Below are 22,422 nucleotides of genomic sequence, written 5' to 3'. Positions count from 1 at the left end.
CTATGACATATCTTGAGGTTATCTTGAGATGATTTCGGGGCTTTAGTGTCCCCGCGGCCCGGTCCTCGACCAGGCCTCCACCCCCGAGGAAGCAGCCCGTGACAGCTGACTAACACCCAGGTACTTATTTTACTGCCAGTTAACAGAGGAATAGGGTGAAAGAAACTCTGCCCATTGCTTCTCGCCGGCGCCCGGGATCGAACCCGGGACCACAGGATTACAAGTCCAGCGTGCTGTCCGCTCGGCCGACCGGCTCCCTCATGTCAAGTGGCAGTACAAATAGTCGACATGTAAGCTACTTACCAAAACAATAATTCCAAAGAACTGTAAAAATCGTCTTTTATCTGCGAGAAGAAGTCTGAACAATATCATCTAGTGGATGAAATCATAAATACACCTAATAGTAACGGGATAGTAATTGCTAATTGTTTATTTTTTAACTAGACCATTATCTCTTATCGCGGTTTAGAACCAGATGTTCATGAAGAAGTTGTTACAAATATTTTGCTTCATATAGAATAAAAAAAAAAACAAGGACTCGCTGATTATTATTCAGAGAGTATAAATTAAAATGGTAGACTTTCATTAAAACTTTTACAAATTTAATTGTCTATCAGTTTTGGACTGCGTTTCGATCTTAAAAACATTTTCAACATGTTCCTCTTTATTAAATTCATACAACACCTGTCCATGCTTTACCTGGATGGCATTAACCTCATTCTGAGGACATGGGAACAAGTCTGCGTGAGGGAACTTATAAAATCTTCGCTAAGTTACAAAGACATTACTGAAATCGACTGAACTAGTTAAAACATCGACGATTTAATTAATGATTTAAATACATTTGTTGCTGTGCTATTTGGGCAAATCTAATTCATTTTAGGATTAAATGCTGCTCAAAAGCAACCATTTAAATTAAAGGACCGAAGGTGAATTGAGACAAAACTGCCAATAACATAAGTTTTAACGCAAAATACTTTACGGTCTCCATATCAAGCGTTGTACATTTTGAAGTAATGCTTGGTAAATCGACCGAATTTATCAAATAATAGTTACTGTGGCTGACGGGATCATTTTTATTTACCTAGGTTCACCCGCATTTAAGCAGCTACCCTAGATTACATGAAGGGTTACATAGTTTGCGTCAAGAGCTATCTTCTTAGATATAGAATGCTAAAAAAATCCTCATTAAATTTTTTTTTTAAATTTTGCCCCGAGGGGCGAGTTTATTGGGCAGCGCCACTCATCTTGTGAGTGAACATACCGCCATAGCAGAATGTACAACACTCCCCAATAGGAAGAAAACCCGCTGGGTTGTTCATCCTGTCACTTGTACCCAGACACAGCTGGGACTTGCTTAACTGTCTCAAGTGAACAGCTCCTCATTTCAGAGGACGGTTTGTCATACAGAGTCATGTGATCAGTTGCCTGCATTGGCAAATTTTGGATGCCTTATGAGGATATCCTCAAAAACACGAGAGTTATCTTGAGATCTTGAAGTTATCTTGAGATGATTTCGGGGCATAGTGTCCCCGCGGCCCGGTCCTTGACCAGGACTCCACCCCTAGGAAGCAGCCCGTGACAGCTGACTAACTCCCGGGTACTTATTTACTGCTAGGTAACAGGGGCATCAGGGTGAAAGAAACTCTGTCCATTGTTTCTCGCTGGCGTCCGGGATCGAACCCGGGACCATAGGATCAAGCATCCAGTATCCTGTCTGCTCAGCCACCGACTCACAGTCGGTGGCTGAGTGAATAAAGTAATTTCAAAGCACCAGGTACCTTGTACCGGCAGGTCTGAAGAGTCTAATTCAATACCGTAGTGTGTGAGATCCTGCTCACAGAGTTTACACCTGCATGGAGTGTTTAGGATTGGGAGATTAGTCACCTGTAGCCATCTGCCACCTGCCACCTGCCACCTGCCTAAGTGCCCCTGTTACCTAGCAGTAAATAGGTACCTGGGAGTTAGTCAGCTGTCACGGGCTGCTTTCTGGTGTGTGTGTGTGTGTGTGTGTGTGGTGTGGAAAAAAAAGTAGTTAGTAAACAGTTGATTGACAGTTGAGAGGCGGGCCGAAAGAGCAAAGCTCAACCCCCGCAAAAACACAACTAGTAAACACAACTAGTAAACACAGGTCTTCTTGTCGTCAAAACGGCAATATGTGCCGTCGTAAGTAGGCATAAGTATACTTGCCAGCATAAGTAGGCATAAGTATACTTGCCAGCATAAGTAGGCATAATTATACTTGCCAGCATAAGTAGGCATAAGTATACTTGCCAGCATAAGTAGGCATAAGTATACTTGCCAGCATAAGTAGGCATAAGTATACTTGCCAGCATAAGTAGGCATAAGTATACTTGCCAGCATAAGTAGGCATAAGTATACTTGCCAGCATAAGTAGGCATAAGTATACTTGCCAGCATAAGTAGGCATAAGTATACTTGCCAGCATAAGTAGGCATAAGTATACTTGCCGTCGCAAGTAGGCTAACCTACTTATGAAGAACTCTCCAGACATCAAACAGAACGCCTTAAAAGAAACCAACGTCGTCTCTGTCTTCACATACCCACTTGGGGACTGTCAGCCCCAAAGATGTTAGTATATAGGCAAGACAACGACGTCTCTCCCTCTCTAGGCGATTAACAATGCACAAGCAACAGAGCTCCATCAAGGAGCATATAATCTCCTCACATAACCATACCATCACCAAAGAAATCTTAACAAGCAACACAGAAATTTTCGACAGGTACAATGACAACAGGAGACTCGACATCAGCGAGACCCTACACATCAAAAAGTCAAAACCAGCAGTCAACAGTCAATTAACACATAACTATATTCTACCCACTTCAAGACCCCGAACCAACACAGAAGCAAGGAGATAGATCACGCAATGACCTATAACACCCATTCTGTCATTGATCCACTTGTTCATCTCAATCATGTCTTGTATCACCTCACCCCAAGCGAATATAAGCCATGGCAGAGTATGGAAAATTTGTCTTTGAAAATGTAAGGAGTGCCTTGCGAAACGCTTCTTTCGGCGTCCGACCAAAAATATAGTGGGAAAATGAACTTTGGAGAGTTAATTTTTCAACTTCCTTCGACAATAAAGAAAAACTTAAGAAATATTGAGAAGATTCGTGTTAGAATCATTAATCTTACCCTTTTGGTCATATTCAACAACATATGTTTACAAGAAAGACTGCTATCAAAATATACCAATATATATATATATATATATATATATATATATATATATATATATATATATATATATATATATATATATATATATATATATATATATATATATATATATATATATATATATATATATATATATATATATATATATATATATCATACGTGCTTCCTGTGTTGAATTTGCAGCACCAGCCTGGAGCCCCTGCATCACAAAACACAATATTAAAATTGAAAGTGTACAGAGGATTGATATAGGACGGTTTCCAATATATACAGGATTAAGCTACAGATATAAACTGAGAGTGCTGACCCTAATGATATAAAGAAGTTATTGAAATAGGTGATATGATCCAGGCATACTAAATACTCATAGAAATCTTTGTGTTCATTGCTTTACAGCTCACTTCTTAGAGTCTTCTTATTCGTGTTGGAGTAAGAGCGGTATGGAGCTTTTATTATGTGTACAAGCAGCGTAACATACCTTGTGGGAAATGTTGATTTAAGAGATGACTTAAGACCAGGTACAGAGTGCTCGTATCAGGTGTAACAGAGCCGGCATAGAGTGGTGGCCACAGCCAGAATGAGGCTCTATCCCAAAATACACTTGATGGTGCTGCCATTGAGAATTCCACAGACTCATTGGTCAGCTTATCCTACTATTGTATAGTGCTCACATTACTTTGACGCGTTGTATGAGTCGCTTATTCCCAGGTCCTTATTAACAGTGACACGCATAATCCAGTGTGTAGAATGAAGATTTTGTGTTTATAAAATTTTAGTTTGTCACCGGACAATGTAAAAAACGTTGTTGCGGCGCCTGGTAATTGGTGGCTGTTCTGTTTAGTGCGCAGGCGCTGGTCCCGTTATGGCTGACTGGTGAGGACCCTCGTCCATTTGGTGGCTCGCTGTGGGGGAGGGAGAGACGTAGCAACTAGCCCGTGACTGTGTGTGTGTGTGTGACAGTAGCGGACGTCATCATGATATCCATCAACTGAGTCAAAAAATATTTTCTTGTTCACCGTCCTGTGCCCAGTGTCTGTACAGTGAGGTTTTATAGTAAGATCAAACAGGCACCATGGTTGGATATGGAGCTAGCGGCTCTCCTCACTGGGGATTGCGTTTGTTAGGTCTGAGTGTTTTCGTGATTTGCCTCTGCAGTCCTGTTTCTGCTACTGAAGGTAACGAAACTGAAGGTAACGCAACGGACAGCTTCTTTGCAACATGCAAAGAGGGTCTCATTCTCCCAGTATGGTCGCCTCAGGAGGATCTAACAAGTGGCGACCGCGTGGCTCGTGCCATCGTCTATTTTGTGCTGATGATATGGTTCTTTATTGGAGTGTCTATCGTCTCTGATCGTTTCATGGGTTCCATTGAAAAGATCACTTCACAGGAGAAGGAAGTTTCAGTGAAAAGACCCAACGGTGACACGCAGATCATAGTAGTACAAGTATGGAACGAGACCGTAGCCAACCTGACGCTCATGGCGCTGGGTTCCTCTGCTCCTGAGATCCTGCTGTCCGTTGTTGAGATGTTCGCCACGAACTTCGAAGCTGGAGACCTCGGTCCAGGAACCATTGTCGGTTCCGCAGCATTCAACCTATTTGTCATCATTGGTATTTGTGTTTATGTAATTCCTGATGGCGAGGCGCGATACATCAAACATCTCCGAGTGTTCTTCGTTACAGCCTTCTTCTCTGTGTTCGCCTATATTTGGCTGTACCTCATCCTGGCTGAAATCTCATACGGTATTGTGGAGTTCTGGGAAGCGTTCCTGACCTTCCTCTTCTTCCCTATTACCGTTCTTCTGGCTTACATTGCTGATCGTCGTCTTCTCTTCTACAAATATATGACAAAGGAATATCGTATGAGTAAACGTGGCGTCATTATTGAAGTTGAAGGAGCTGATACAGAGTTGGGGAAGAAGGATGAAGGAGGACCTTTGTATGACGAAAATGTCGACGAGTCAGTTCGGGAGTTTGAGGAACATCGTAAGGAATACATGTCTGTCATTAGAGAACTCCGTCAAAAGCATCCCGAAATCCCAATGGAAAAACTTGAATCAATTGCTCGCGAGGAAATTATTAACCGAGGTCCCAAGTCTCGTGCCTTCTACCGTATTCAGGCCACCAGGAAGTTGACAGGTGGTGGTAACATCATGAAGAAAGCAAGAGAGGAAGTCAAAGTGGAAAAGGATGAGGAAGGACTTGAGACGAAAGACGAAAACATCATCCGTATATTCTTCGATCCTGGCCACTACACAGTTATGGAGAACGTGGGTTCCTTTGACGTGACAGTTGCCCGCGAGGGAGGAGACCTCAACACCACTGTCCTCGTTGACTACAAAACTGAAGACGGCACTGCAAATGCTGGTGGGGATTACGTGGGTGCTGAAGGCACCCTGGTCTTTCTGCCCGGCGAAACCCAGAAGACGTTCAAGCTGGAAGTCATTGACGACGAAGTTTTCGAGGAAGATGAGCATTTTTACGTCCGACTCTCCAACATGCGTCTGGGCTCTCAAGACGGGACTGCAGTGACCCACACCGTTAATGGTGAGGCTGGCCAGCCCCAGGAGCCCATCAAGATGGAACTAGCAGCTCCATACGTCGCCACTGTTATGATCCTCGACGATGATCACGGTGGTATCTTTAACGTTGGCGAGAAGGACGTAGAAATTGTGGAGACCATTGGAAAATACGAGTTGAAGATCGTCCGTTGGTCTGGTGCACGTGGCCGCGTCACTGTGCCCTACAAGACGGAGGACGGCACTGCCAAAGCCGGCAAGGACTACGAAACTGCTGAAGGCGAACTGGTCTTCGAGAACAACGAAACTGAGTAAGTACAAGAGTTTGTACTAATTTTTGCTCCAAACTCCTATCCTTTCTCAAATAATAATGCAACTCTGGCTATTCATGTATTGATTACGCCTTTCTACTGCCACCATAGCTCTTTCTCTTCGCTTTCCATTGTATATAAGCTGTCATTTGGTGTAGTTACTTCCGAGAATATTTTGAAATAGAAACGAAAGCACTCAAGCATGTATTGTTTAACTTTCCTCCCTAGTTCTTAATTTTGTATATATATATAAAACAAGTAGAAGTAACAGGAACATCTGTTTACACTTGTTCCCGTAGCATCTAGGACACATGGCCCCTTGGGCAAGGATGCCACGAGTATTCTCAAGGAAATAAGGTCTAGGTTCTTTGGCACGATCAGAGACCCTAGAGCTTCAGGTTTTCCAAACGGTAAACGCCTGCTTTGTCCTCGGTTGCAGTCCGGAAGCTGAGGAGCTCCAAGAGATTTGCAACCTTTAACATTTTATTGAATTCGCTAACTAGTAACTTTTATCTTTTAAAAAGTTCAACAAAGCAATATGAAAATGTAAAGTACAGGAGGTGGTAGGAAAAGAAGAACATATCAATATAAATAAAAATGCAAACTGTTCGTTTGTTCAAAATCTCAAATCTCCAAAAGTTCTTTACTGATTGCTTTGAAATGTTGACACAACGTTGCATTCAAATACATGCGTGTTTTTATATACATACTATATACATGTAACACCTGTGACAGGTAAAAACATGTTTTTTTTTCTAAAACAGCGCCATCTGTTGGACGTAAAAGCAACACACGCTATACTAAATATTTTACGGTTCCATTTCTATGTTTCCAATTGCATTGTTAAATTGAATTTTCATAGAATTCGATTTATTTTCATTTTGATTTAATTATTTCGTGTGACAAATTGAGCTGTGTCGTTTACCATACCGTTCTTTTGGTGAGTATAGTTTATTTTTTGTTATTTTTTCATTGTCTTTTCATTTCGTGTTTTTAACTGTTCTTATTTTACAGTCATGGGAACATCAGATCATTTGATGTTCCCATTTTTCTGATGGAAACATCAGATCATTTGGGAACGCATCAGATGGGGAAGTGGGGAATGATGGAAAGGATGAGGGGGAGGGGAAGTGGGGGATGATGGGGAGGACGAGGGGACGGGAAGTGGGGAATGGTGGGAAGGACGGAGTGACGGGGGACGTGTTCTCCACCATTACTTAATGGGGGATGGTGGAGAAGACGAGGGGTCGAGGGAGTGGGGAATGGTGGGGAGGATGAGGGAACAGGGGAGGAGGAAATGGTGGGAAGGACGAGGTACGAGGGAACAGGGGAGGGGGAAATGGTGGGGAGGACGAGGGGAAGAGGGAGGGGGGAATGACGAGGAAGACGAAGGGACAGGGGAGGAGAGAATGGTGGGGAGGACGGGGGGATGGGGAAGGGTCGGAAGTTCTAGAGTCAGCAAACCAGACAATCTCTATATCTCAGCAGACAATGAAACGAAAAAATATTGTATACCCCCAAACATTGTGAAATTAAACATATTAGAAACGTGCCTTTTTTCTTTAGTTTCTTTTCCATTTCTAAGCCACAGCAATGGTGGCCGAGTACAGCTAGTTTATAAATATGCTGAAAACCTCATTTCAGCATGTTTAAACCATACAAAAACCGTACAAAAAGATGATGGTAGCCGAGGCTATTTGCCCATCATCCCGACGGCACTTATATATCCTGACGGCTCCCGTATTGCTCACGTGGCTACACAAAATGAGGCGATTTGATAAAATAACTATGCCCAAGATTACCATCATCGCCATTATTGCCATCGGGATGATGGGCACATAACTTCAGCTACCATCATCATTTGTATGGTCACTGATGGTCGAGTGGTTAAGGTCTCCTGTACACCAGTTGTATAGTGCTCCTAGCAGTATTGGTTCGAGTCACTTCTGGGGTGTGGAGTTTTATGTTGCATATATGCCTGGGGACCATTCAGACTTGTTCACATTTGTGTTACTCACGTGGCCCCACAAAATGAGGTGATTTGATAAAATAACTATGCCCAAGATTAACATCAAAGTGCCATCGGGATGATGGGCAAATAGCCTCGGCTATCATCATCTTTTGTACAGTCGCTGATGGTCGAGTGGTTAAAATCGCCTGTGCACCAGTTGCATAGTGCTCCTGGCAGTATGGGTTTTATATATATATATATATATATATATATATATATATATATATATATATATATATATATATATATATATATATATATATATATATATATAAATATATAAATATATATATATATATATATATATATATATATATATATATATATATATATATATATATATATATATATATATATGTGTGTGTGTCGTACCTAATAGCCAGAACACACTTCTCGGCCTACTATGCAAGACCCGATTTGTCTAATAAGCCGAGTCATTTTCTATATTTTCAATAAATTGTTTCCTATTGGTTTATTTTAATTATTATTATTATATTATATTGAGAACATAAGTTATTAATTTATTTATGTTAGTTTAGGTTTTGACGTCTTGATCCGCAGGAGCTCTGTATTGCTCTCCGCCTTGCTGCCCATATCCACACTGTTCATAGGTGTATTTGCGGCAAGGCAGAGGCAGACGAATATGGACTGCATGGCCTGCACAGTGGAAAATCCTTTGGAAAGGGTGGCAGACAGTTGGCGTGGGACTACACTTGCGTATCCACCCTGGCAACCACAGACATTGACCTCTCTGCCGGCAAAGCAGGAGCCGCAGCGACACACACAGAGAAAGAGACAAGTCAATCAAGTACAGGGGAATAGTTCACTGGTACAACTTTGTTCCAATAGGATCTGAGACCCCTAGGTCCATGTGGAGAGAGCGCAAGACGGTTTTTTTAGAATCTTGGTTCAAGGTTCATTGACACTACCACGGCAAGTTTTCTCTTCCAGCGCCTCAGTGACGCGTTCCAGAGGGGGAATGCCCGCTGCATCCTCGGTTCCTGCCCGGCGACGGAGGACTTCGAAGAAATCTACAGCCTCTAGGAAACAAACTTTCCCTTATTTCCTCTCTAATGTTCTCTTTTTGTAAACAATCAGATACGTAACTGTATAACCATGCATAATAAAGTGTACAACATTAAAAAGGGGGGTGGTAGGAGAAGTGAACACTCATAAGTATTCAAAGTTAAATGGCAAGTTTTTCTTGCCGCGCCTGGTGTGTTTATAAATGTTAATATTTGTTAAAGCATTTAACTTAAGCGTATGCCAACCAGGCTATGTCCGTCCCGTGCCCCAGACAAAGTTAGTATAAATCGAAAATAAGTGAAAGAAGTCTCTGGCATTCTAAGGAAACAGTTTTGAAATTACCTTATAACACACTATTAAATAAACTTACCCACAATACGTTTGATATGAAGCATAAAATTGCTTTCAATTACCCCAGTACAATCAAGGAAAGGGTTTGCAAGTATAGAGTAGGGGACAATAGAAATCCGAGAGGAGTTTGCATATTACCTTGTAGAGGATTGTAATGAAGCCCGCGGAAGGGAAACAGGGCGTGAACTTGAGATTAGGATTGGAGAATACGAAGAGACCCGTAGAATTATGGCTGGTGATAGTGTTGTGGCGAACCATAGTTGGGAAAAGTATCATAATATTAATTTTAAGAAGTGTGAAATAATCTATAAAAGTAATAATGTTGGAAATCGAAGGGTTTTAATTAATACTTTAAATACTTTCGCTGGGAACCAAAGCTTTACTTCCGAGGATACTTTTTCAAGAAAAGTGATAATGAATTAATTGAAAATAAATTTTAACAGATGGATAAATCGAAGTATTCCCAATAGCTGTTGTCCTTTGGGTATGGAGGGAGCTACTAAGGACAGCATCCAGACGGATACCAACTCCAGTTCTCAGAATCCCAGGATGACAGAATGAACAAATTATATTAATTCCCCCACGAAGATATCCCTTCGAGAACATCTGCAGTCGGGAATGGAGGTGACATGGTCAGAGGGTCGAGAAGAATAAGAGGACTGGATACAGAATAGCAATCGTATTATTCGTTGAGATGTAAGTCTTGTCCAAACCTTACACTCAGATCTTGAAAATGCGCTCAGGAGAGTGCAAAATGCGCTCAGGAGAGTGCAAAATGCGCTCAGGAGAGTGCAAAATGCGCTCAGGAGAGTGCAAAATGCGCTCAGGAGAGAGCACAAGACTCGGTGTTGTTCAACTCTTTACATAAAATACATAAATACAAGTGTTTGGGTTATTTATCATTACCTAAGAACATTAGTATATAATTCAAACTTGAATAGATCATAAAATGACTTAAAAGGACTAAAATTGAAACCTAAAGTAAATTATATACATAATGAAGGACAAAGTTATACAACAATGAATAATAATAAAAAAATAAAAACTCAACAACATACTTCATGAAAATGACAACTAATGATACCTGTCCTCACGCCAGGCTCGTTAAATTGGCGGCCGTCCCACAAGACACATTCATTAATTTTAACGTACTGTGTATTATAAATAGATTTCTTCTCATATTTAAATTAATTGTATTATTTATTAAAGTACACTGGAAACTTAGACGTAGATTAGGTAAGGTGTTTAGGTTATTTTGGCGATTATTTGTATTTGAAATTCGTTTGGTGAGGTATTTGCGGAGCTGCGATTCGAACGAAAGATCATCAGCGAAGCATAGTTCGAGAAATGTTCGAACGTCTTCATTTGCGAGTAGTGTGCAAACATTTTTTGTTTCATTCATAAACAGAGGGTTTGGAGGCTGGATTAACGAGCCTCTGGTTTCGTTGATGAGGACGGGCTTCGTTTAGAAGTCAACAATAGCTAGAATGAGACCCGAGTTGCTCGGCCCGCAGTCCTCGACTCAGTAGCTTATACACTTATTGTCGTTTTCTTAAAGTATGTTGTTGAGTTTGAACAATATAGTAAAGTTTTTACGTAATCTTGTGTTGTATTCGTTCATTTTAGTACTGAAGACGGAGCAATGAGTCCGAAAGGTCTGTTTTTTAAATTAATTTAAGAAGATGTATATCGTTTCTCTTAGCTCACGCTTTCCATCATAAGACTGAAATTACCAAGAGGGAAATCGATTTCTGAAAAGAGTGAATATATATATATATATATATATATATATATATATATATATATATATATATATATATATATATATATATATATATATATATATATATATAAATATTGTGTGTGGGTTTTCCTCCAGCAGTGTGAAGTTGTTTGTTGGGACTAAAATACCGTGTGTGGTGGTGCCACTTCTGCTCCCACCAGTATGTGGCTCAACAGGGCATACTATTATATTCACAGTGCATTAATATTGTCGTTTTGATTACTTCCTCGTAATCACACATCAACAGCTCTGTAGGTAATGAAAAGTTGAAGCAAGGAAATTACTCTCGTGATATATTTAGTTAGTGGGGGAAAGAATTATGGGAGATTGCAAGTGCTTGTTGCATAGGGTTGGTGCGCCTGCTAGTCCCCTAGCAGCTGGGCATCAGACCCTCTCGTCCATCTGGTAGAGGGCTGTGTGTGGAGAGAGACGTGTTGCTCCCAGTTCGTAACTTTTGTGTGAAACTGACAGATATAATGACGAGAGTCATTATCTGATAAGAACAATTATTTTTTTCCTCTGCTTTGACCAGTGTTTATAAGGTGTTGTGGAGGCCAGTGGAGGCGGAACCATGGGTGAACATAGTGCTAGCTGCATTCCCAACTGGGGAATGCATTTGGTAGTCCTGAGTGTTATAATGCTAAGTCTCTGCAGTACGGCTTCCACTGCGGAAGTCAACGAAACTGACAGCGTCTTTGGAAAATGCGTCGACGGACTCATTGTCCCCACATGGCCGCCACAAGACATAAGCACCGGCGAGCGCGTTGCTCGTGCCATAGTCTACTTCGTGGCAATGGTGTGGCTTTTTATCGGTGTGTCTATTGTCTCAGATCGTTTCATGGGTTCTATTGAAAAGATCACTTCCCAGGAGAAGGAAGTTACAGTGAAGAAGCCAAATGGTGAGACGCAGATCATAGTAGTACAAGTATGGAACGAGACCGTAGCCAACCTGACGCTCATGGCGCTGGGTTCCTCTGCTCCTGAGATCCTGTTGTCCGTTGTTGAGATGTTCGCCACGAACTTCGAAGCTGGAGACCTCGGTCCAGGAACCATTGTCGGTTCCGCAGCATTCAACCTTTTTGTCATCATTGGTATTTGTGTTTATGTAATTCCTGATGGCGAGGCGCGATACATCAAACATCTCCGAGTGTTCGTCGTTACAGCCTTCTTCTCTGTGTTCGCCTATATTTGGCTGTATTTCATCCTGGCTGAAATCTCATACGGTATTGTGGAGTTCTGGGAAGCGTTCCTGACCTTCCTCTTCTTCCCTATTACCGTTGTTCTGGCTTACATTGCTGATCGTCGTCTTCTCTTCTACAAATATATGACAAAGGAATACCGTGTGACAAAGCGCGGAGTTATTATTGAAACTGAAGGTGCTGATGTGGAGATGGGCACGAAAAAGGATGAAGGTCCCCTGTACGGGGAAAATGTAGACCAATCTGTTAAGGAATTTGAGGAACATCGCAGGGAATACATGGCTGTCATTCGTGAGCTTCGTGGAAAGCATCCTGATATCGCAATGGGCAATCTTGAATCCATGGCTCGCGAAGAAATTATTAACCGAGGTCCCAAGTCTCGTGCCTTCTACCGTATCCAGGCCACCAGGAAGTTGACAGGTGGTGGTAACATCATGAAGAAAGCAAGAGAAGAAATAAAGGAAGAAAAGGAAGACGATTTGCTAGAAATGAAAGACGAAGACACCATCCGTATATTCTTCGATCCTGGCCACTACACAGTTATGGAGAACGTGGGTTCCTTTGACGTGACAGTTGTCCGCGAGGGAGGAGACCTCAACACCACTGTCCTCGTTGACTACAAAACTGAAGACGGCACTGCGAATGCTGGTCCGGATTACATTGGTGCTGAAGGCACTGTTACCTTCCTGCCCGGTGAAACCCTGAAAACCTTTAAGCTGGAGGTTATCGATGACGAAGTTTTCGAGGAAGATGAACATTTTTACGTCCGACTCTCCAACATGCGTCTGGGCACTCCCGATGGTACTTCAGTAATTTACGCCCTCAACGGTGAGGCTGGCCAGCCCAAAGAACCCATCAAGATGGAACTGGCAGCTCCATTCGTCGCCACTATTATGATCCTCGACGATGATCACGGTGGTATCTTTAACGTCAGTGAAAAGGACGTAGAAATTGTGGAGACCATTGGAAAATATGAGTTGAAGATCGTCCGTTGGTCAGGTGCACGTGGCCGCGTCATCGTGCCCTACAAGACGGAGGACGGCACTGCCAAAGCCGGCAAGGACTACGAAACGGCTGAAGGCGAACTGGTCTTCGAGAACAACGAAACTGAGTAAGTACAAATGTCTCTACTTTCACTTTTTTTCTCCAAGCGTCTCGTCTCTTGGCATCTTAAGTCTGGTGTTTCATGTACATATATATGTATATTATCTGCAAATTTCTCTTAAACACTCCACAGCTAGTCATATCAAGGGCAAATGTGTCATTATGTTATATACAGTTTGAATACATGTATCATAATTTCGAATTTTGATTCAAGTACCGTACTGAAATCAGAACTTGAAGAGAAAAGTTAACATACATATGAGACTGAAGCTCTAATTCTATATGACTATACAGCATTTAGAAGATAACCGAAGATCTGTGGTATTTGGCCAGAGTGAAAGAACAATCCTCAGCCAATTGGACCATCGATAAATGAATGCTGACGCCAAAAAACCGATGCAACTGTTGTACTCAGCATTCCAAGTGGATTGGCAACACGCTGAAGAGAAACACGTTAAAATACGTAGTACAGTGTACTGTATGACTATTAATGTAGTCATTTTACCTTGAAGTCACTGAATATATTAACAAGCTTTATTGGTTTAATTAATGCAAGCAAAAATTCTGACTGGATTTAATTATATATTAGATATTAAAGAGCCCCATATATGTTGACAGACACGGAACTGAGCACGTGTATGCTGACACTGACAGAACTGAGAATGGGTTGTTGACACTGACAGAACTGAGAATGGGTTGTTGACAAGGACAGAACTGGGCATGTGCTTGTTGACAAGGACAGAACTGGGTATGTGTATGTTGATAGACGCAAACTGGCCACGTGTTTGTTTAATCTTTTATTCCATTAAGAAAAAGTTTGGAAAAAATTAAACTGCTGAAGGCTTATTTTTGTATTAGCAGCGTTTATGTTACTCAACCATTCTCGTTCATCTATTTATCAACAAATATGAAAAGAAAACTTTGTTGTGATGCTTCTTGGTAAGTTATTGTATAAATACAAAAACTTTTTTCAAAATCAGTATGTATACATTTATTAAAAAACAAATACATTAAATCCATTGATTAATACACGCAGAAATCACAATAGCGTGATATATCAAATGAACAAATCCAGGGTCAAAGGGCTGTGATTAGGGTTCAAACCCTCTTCAGGGCCCTTGTGGATTTGTCCATTAATTAAATCTGACTCGTTATTTTTATACTTCATTCATTTGCTCCTGATCTACATTCGTTTAAGATATTGTAAATTGGAGTTTCTCTCGTTAATCACCGGGATTAGCTTAGGCCTGATTTCTATATATTTGATGAGAAAATATATAATTAAATCTGTAATGTATATTCCAAGTGTATTCTCAACAGCACGATAATGTTTTGACGTGTTACTAAAGTAAATGTACACACACACACACACACACACACACACACACACACACACACACACACACACACACACACACACACACACACACACACACACACACACACACACACACACACACACACACACACACACACACATATATATATATATATATATATATATATATATATATATATACATACACATATATTTAACCCAGTACTATATTAGCTTTATTTATTATGCACATGTATGCGTTATTTCGCTGTTTCAGATCCAAAATCATGATTTCATGATACTTTTCACAATCGGAATTGTAAATGTTCATGACATTTAGATGGTAAGCTGCATTTGCAAGCTTTCAATCACAATTAGAAGTCTATTTAGTTTTTTTTTTTAATACCATTTTGTTTTTTTTCTCGGAATTTGTTTAATGTGCTATTCTAGTGTCATCGGTAAGTTTATGTTGTTGGTCCCTCCTATATCAGAATTATTTATATTTAACGTCAATAATAAAATTTGAATACAGAGCCTATGGACATTGCTTGTGATAATATATGATAATATAGGTCTCAAACCAGAGCTCCGGTATCTCAAGAAACAGCACAGGAAACTTATTTAGCGAGCATGAGAAATATTGCAGGAACAACCGTGGTTTTCTTTTCAAGAGAAAACTAGATTGTTTTCTTCAAGGAGTGTAGACCAACTGGGCTGTGGTGGGTATGTGGGCCTGCGGGCCGCTCCAAGCAACAACCTGGTGGACTAAACTCACAAGTCATGCCTGGCCTCAGGCCGGGCTTGGAGAGTAGAAGAACTCCCAGAACCGTATCAAGCAGGACATTGTTTACAACTGTTTCTCACTCAGATATTACTCCATTGATAATAGTCCTCAGACTCCTGTCCTCCAATCATGCCCTGACCAAGTGTATCACTAATGATCTACTGAACAGCTCTCGTCGGGATCTTGTTATTTGTTTAACTTTAATTTATCTTTATGTTAACAGACTTCAATCCTAATTATTTTGTTCCTTTCCTCTATCTTCTAAGGTCTTCTAAGGTCTTGTCGAAGTTTTAGTGTGAGTTTGAATAGGAAAATATTTAATTTGCTTATTTGATTATGTTCGTTCTCATATATTTTGATATATTTTGTTTTAAATTTGCCCCTTACAATATATATTGTTTGAATATGTACTCACCTAGTTGTGCTGGCGGGGAATGAGCTTAGGCTCTTTGGTCCCACAAAGAGGAACTTATGGGACCTATGGGATGCTATGTTTTATAGCATCCTTGTGGACCTGCTTGTATATCTCGCTTTTTACCCTAAATATGCTGTATTACCCTGACATAGTATTGTTTCCACTGGTGCTCAAAGACAAACATCCGTAGTGTAGCCCGTTACTCATTTGGCACCCGCCCCAACACTGGGCCAGGGTGAGCCAGGGTGAGCCAGGGTGGGCCAGGGTGAGCCAGGATGGACCAGGGTGAGCCAGGGTGGGCCAGGGTGGGCCAGGGTGGGCCAGGGTGGGCCAGGATGGGCCAAGGTGGGCCAGCCTGACGCGGAAACCCACCTCCTCAATGCAGTATCGTTATTTCATGGTTGTTTTAATATATAAAATTGTATACGCTGTCTCAGATTTGATCACGGTTTATTGAGCTGTTAACCAAGGAACCCGTTTGATATTTCCTTATATTTGCCCACAGAAAGGATGTGATTATAGTAATTATCTGGCAACTTTGAGGACCTGATTCTCCCCTCTCTGCTCTCCCCTCTCCCCTCTCCCCTCTCCCCTCTCCCCATTAAACCCACAACCAACCCATTCCTAGCCTCGTCCCTTCCGGCGTCCCTCTTGGACGCTCATTGATATTGTTCAATTTTATCGTCTAAATGCTTGTATCGATTAATTAGTGTTATCAGAAGAAACACTTTGCCGAGTTATCCAATATTGCTTGATCTTACGCCTCTTTAGAAGCGAATTATTCTGTATTTTAATGAGGGTTATCGTAATCATTTGGAGTCGTATAACGCACTGTCGTTATAATTAATGAACTTCAGTTTGGATGGTATCGACAGTAGTCTAGAAATAACTGTACTTTAGTAGAATTCCTAACCACCACATCTTGGATAACAACATTTCATTTACCTGGACAATCGGAGCCTGGAACCGCCGACCATATAAACAGTAGCCAGCAACTCTACCCAATGAGTCACCAACGTCCTTAAAAGGACAATTTCCAGAGGCACCTATCTGCTGCCCAACTGGAACTTTAGGTCTTCCCTGGGGTGCCACTTTGATATGAAGGTGTTAGGTACTCCATGTCCTGTTCATGTTGGGCATGGACCCAATGGTGATTACTTGGAAAAAATTAGTAAAGATAGTCCCAAGCGTCTGGCCTCCAACCTCGAACAGACAAACATTCTAACTTAGAGACATTCTAACTTAAAGATTTTATTATATTAACTAATTATTTTTTTCTTATTACAAATCTGTATCCTATTTTATGTCTCAATTTTTATGGCTCTTATTTTAAGACTTTTTTCAAGAACACAATTTCATAATTAAATCAAGAAACAAATATGTTATTAATATATTTTTACTTGTTGTAGCATAAAGTTAATTTATCCAAAATATGATTGAATATGCAACATTAATTCTGCCTATCCTCGTGAAAAGATAGTACTTATAGTAGCTATTTGGTCAAAAGTATCAACATGTAGCGATGAACCACCATAAAGTTGACTTTTGTATTATTGAATTTGGACAAACACGGAAACTTTTTTTTAACCTGAAACATAATTAAAAAAAATCTAACGTAACTTAATCCCTCTGAGTAATCCTGCTGCAAAAATCTTAAAAAAAAAACATTTCCCAGAATCGAACTTAATTATCAGTACTAAAATAAAATAAATATAAACCATCTTTCCACTTCTTGATATAAACGCATCTTGAGAAGACGCTATCTCCAGATATCTCAGGTCTAATACACGCTATCTTAGGCCTAATATAGTACGTACAAAATGTGCTATATTGGGCCTAGGAATATTTAAGTTTGGATTTAGCTTTATTTGTCTTTACTCCATAAAATTAATAATGTAAAAAAGTTGTTTACTGTTGGTTCGTCATTACGTATTGATTCTGTCTACCAAATAGTGTAAGTTCTGTCTCATGAGGAGAATGGGTTGCATGCGTTGTACTTTATTGCATCTGTCTGCGACCACCAAATTTACAAGAGTTAATGGTATATATTCTCTCTCTCTCTCTCTCTCTCTCTCTCTCTCTCTCTCTCTCTCTCTCTCTCTCTCTCTCTCTCTCTCTCTCTCTCTCTCTCTCTCTCTCTCTCTCTCTCTCTCTCTCTCTCTCCTCTCTCTCTCTCTTTCTCTCTCTCTCTCTCTCTCTCTCTCTCTCTCTCTCTCTCTCTCTCTCTCTCTCTCTCTCTCTCTCTCTCTCTCTCTCTCTCTCTCTCTCTCTCTCTCTTTAATAAAACAGGTCTTTTTACAGAAATGCTGGAGTGTAAAATACCTCAATGTAAGTAACTTTATAATACAAAATGCATCTGACTAATGTTTAGAAGAAAGGGCAAACATTATAACAAAAATTTCAGGATTGCATCAGTGTGCATGTTTAAAGTGACGGCCCGTGTCATCAACATTTAAATGGTTGATGAACTTTTAACTTTTGTTTCTCTCGCTCGGAGAGATTTTTTTTGAAAGTGGGCTTGTTGTCTTATTCTCCTGTCCTTCACCATCCTTATCTCATGCATAGACAAATATATATAAGTTAGATTAGCACTACTGATAACTCTAATTCTTAGACTTGTTTGTTTTTCAGCCTAGTTATTGTGACTTATTATGTGCATATTATTATCTCATATTGTTATCTCATTGTCTCGTGTATTAACAAGTGGGTCAGATCGCCTTTCACCATAAGTCATATTTATTAATGTTTAATTACAGTGTAATAATTTATTTGTTGAAGAATATGATATCATTTATATTGTTATCTTATGCTGCTACATGTATTTAAGTTCCTTCTGGGGGGGGGTGAGGAATAAGTAAACATTGAGAGGTTTTCCAAGACATAATATAACAACTGATTCTAGTAATAATAAATATCACACGTGTAGAAAAACACAATCTGAGCGTTACTGATAATTTTGCGTGAAAGAAACAGTGGCGAAAGTTTATTGGCTGAGGACATCTACTAGTAGAAGTTCTCCACCAGACAGACATCTTTGGGGCTGCCATACGACTGGGTAACACTACAGACAACAGGTGGAGTGAGTCTACACAAACCCAAACCCAGAATCAAGGGCATCTACAAACAGGAGTGCTTTAAAGGAATATAAAAGGTGATTCCGACACTATAACATCAGCGGTGAGTGACAACTGCGTATGAAATAGCATTATAAGGGGAAGAACTATGAATAATTGTCCCTGAACCCAATATTACGCGAAGGAATGGAGTAGGTTCCATTCTGAGGGATACAGTAAGTTCAGTAGAACTTCGGTTTCAACCCTTTTAACCCTGTCGTATCTCAGTCGATTAAGGCAGTGTCTGGGATGCTCCCGGACGCAGGTTCGAATTCTCGTCACGGCCCTTGTGGATTTGTTCATTGAATGGAGTAGGTGATACGAGTTTAATTCTATAAATATTTATATCTTCCCGAAATTTTGTGAGAGCCTGTTTTCAGGAACTGAACTAAATACTAAGTCTCCGCCTCAATAATGGTAACAATATTCTCTTTTGTAGCGTTATAGTCTTAATCATTTATGATCTCAGAAGCACTAAACATTTAAATATATGTTGGTAAATATATTGAAAGATACCTGGAATCACATCAAGCTTATTATTGCACATTTCTATTGAATTCTTGGAAAAGAATTTTAAAAATTTACTGAAGAAAACCCTGAAAGATGGGTCATGTTATTTATTTATACAATGTATTATATAATAACACGTGATTCACTTATTGCTGAAAACTGTACTTGATATTTTTTTTAGCTGCCTCACTAACACTGCATTTTGTAAAGATATGTCAATAAAATTAAAGAATTAATTACTTATAGGCAAGTATAAATGAAAGTATACACACACACACACACACACACACACACACACACACACACACACACACACACACACACACACACACACACACACACACACACACACACACACACACACACATACACACACACACTCATATGTAAAATATATAGTTTTAATTTAAATAATCATGCTATTTGACCATATTCAAGAGCGGTTTATGTCATGGTGCAGAAATGGGGGAACAAAAACAAGTGACACGAGTGGAGGTGACAGTGTGTGTGTGTGTGTGTGTGTGTGTGTGTGTGTGTGTGTGTGTGTGTGTGTGTGTGTGTGTGTGTGTGTGTGTGTGTGTGTGTGTGTGTGTGTGTGTGTGTGTGTACTCACCTATATGTACTCACCTATATGTGCTTGCAGGATCGAGCATTGACTCTTGGATCCCGCCTTTCTAGCTATCGGTTGTTTACAGCAATGACTCCTGTCCCATTTCCCTATCATACCTAGTTTTAAAAGTATGAATAGTATTTGCTTCCACAACCTGTTCCCCAAGTGCATTCCATTTTTCTACTACTCTCACGCTAAAAGAAAACTTCCTAACATCTCTGACTCATCTGAGTTTCCAGTTTCCACCCATGTCCCCTCGTTCTGTTATTATTACGTGTGAACATTTCATCTATTTCCACTAAATAGTGTGTGTGTGTGTGTGTGTGTGTGTGTGTGTGTGTGTGTGTGTGTGTACTTACCAAGTTGTACTGACCTAGCCTGGTAAGTACCAACAGCTTCTCATGCCTCTTCCAAAATCGGTCTGTCATATGTGGGAGTCTTGAACGATTTCATATGACAATGAAAATAATAAACAATATATTGTTATATGTGTATCTCACCTAGTTGTGCTTACCGCGGGTGAGCTTCAGCTCTTAGACCCCGGTCTCTCTACATTCAGTCGAGATCGGGTTCATGTGCCCCGGCTTCCAGCTATTGTCACTTCGTCTGTTTATATCTTCATACTTTTTAGAACAATGTCCTTCTTGCTGAGACGTGTGTCAGTCTCATCAGTCCCATTCAGTATTTTGTATATTGGGATAATATCTCCTTTGGATGTTTCTCTTCCATATACACTATCACAATTAGTATAGTGAACGGTGCCTACACTACCATAGGGACCTTGTTGTGAATTCTGTCGTTAATGAGGATGTTGATTGAAGCAGATGTTTCGTTTTCAGTTGGCCTTACTGAAGGAAGTTGTTAAGTTCGTTGTTAATGTTAGTGATGATTGCCCTTGTTGCTTGCTTTCTGCATTCGTTAATTAGTCATATTGGGTACATAAGAATTAGCAAGGAATCCGTGATGTACTGGGACTTGTCTTCAGACAACTATGGCTTGTGTGTGAATCAGAATCGGAAACACAATTCGTGACAACTATTACAACTCATTACAATAATGTCTGGACTAAACAGGTGTACAGCGGTCTAAATAACATGTTAATTTTGCCAGAAAGTGAGTAACATTTAGCTGATAATTAGAAACGTATTATGTATTGGAAAAAAACATAGTATAGTTTATCAATACCTGTAAGACAGGTATTGATACAATTAATATCATAAAATTAGGATGATGGGAAGTTAATGTGCCTCGTTTCGTTCGATTACCGTGATGAGAGTAATAGTTAATGAGGTCGTTCTTGTAAGCAGGTTTCACGTTGACTTTAATTTTAGTGTACTATAATTTTCATTATAAGTGTGTCTAGGGGAGGAATGGAACTATGTCTTCTTTTTACTTAAGTGAACTTCATAGTAGTTTCAACTTCATTAAGTCTGCTTCTAAAATTATTCAGGTCGAAACAGGGTGGTGTAATGATTAAGAATTCGACCTGGATTGTTTGAGGAATAGACTTTAAAAATACAAAATTGAGAAATATTCTCTTACCCAAGTTAGCTTTCTATAGTGTCCACATAAGCAGATTTTAATTTACATTATATACATCTCGGTCCTTTGCTTTGATAACGGGCTGGCAGTTTCACTAATTTGAGAAGGTTTCTCTTGTATGGAACAGTGTTGAAAGGTTTCTGAAAATCAAGGAAGGTTCTGAATGTTCACTCTTCTGTCCCATGTTTGATCGCTGTCATTTTGTCGTAGAACTAATGTGTTAGTTACGCATAATTTCCTTTAGTAAGGTAATTATTAGGATAGAGCGCTAAGCCAGGATGATTGTCGTTGAAGTCTCAGTGGTATACGAAGAAAAAAATATCAATTGTAACGAGTCCTATGAGACTATTTCTCGTCAATTTTCTAGTAACACGCAAATAATTCTTTTAAACTTAAACGGGGCTGAGGTTCAATATCTCCTGTACTTTTTTTCAAGTGCGCGTTTGTGTTCGAATGTATGTAGGTGTTTAGTGCGTTCGGGTATTACTGTTTGTTCTTGCAGAATCGAGCTATTAGCTCTTGGACCCCGCCTTTCTAACTGTTGGTTGTCAAAAGTACTGATTCCTGACTTAATTCTCTCTAGCATTTCTACTACATATATATATTTTTATTTCACATAC

At 40.0% G+C, this 22,422-nt stretch overlaps 1 protein-coding gene across 4 annotated transcripts in view; it reads left to right on the top strand.

Annotated features, from left to right (window-relative positions):
• Positions 1 to 4,089: 4,089 nt before the first annotated feature.
• Calx (sodium/calcium exchanger 3) overlaps positions 4,090 to 22,422 on the top strand; it is a 238,772-nt gene continuing 220,439 nt past the window's right edge. For 2 of the 4 annotated variants that reach the window (XM_045737343.2, XM_045737342.2), the window contains exon 1: positions 4,090 to 6,036. In XM_045737343.2, the coding sequence (XP_045593299.2) occupies positions 4,280 to 6,036 (1,757 nt within the window). In that variant the 5' untranslated portion in view covers positions 4,090 to 4,279. Of the gene's footprint in view, positions 6,037 to 11,606; positions 13,518 to 22,422 lie in introns of those variants that run through there. The other 2 variants (XM_045737345.2, XM_045737347.2) reach the window with 2 other exon arrangements.

The sequence above is a fragment of the Procambarus clarkii genome, chromosome 28 (assembly GCF_040958095.1).
Source record: "Procambarus clarkii isolate CNS0578487 chromosome 28, FALCON_Pclarkii_2.0, whole genome shotgun sequence".
Lineage (NCBI taxonomy): Eukaryota > Metazoa > Arthropoda > Malacostraca > Decapoda > Cambaridae > Procambarus > Procambarus clarkii.
This window is presented reverse-complemented; position numbering and strand designations above follow the sequence as displayed.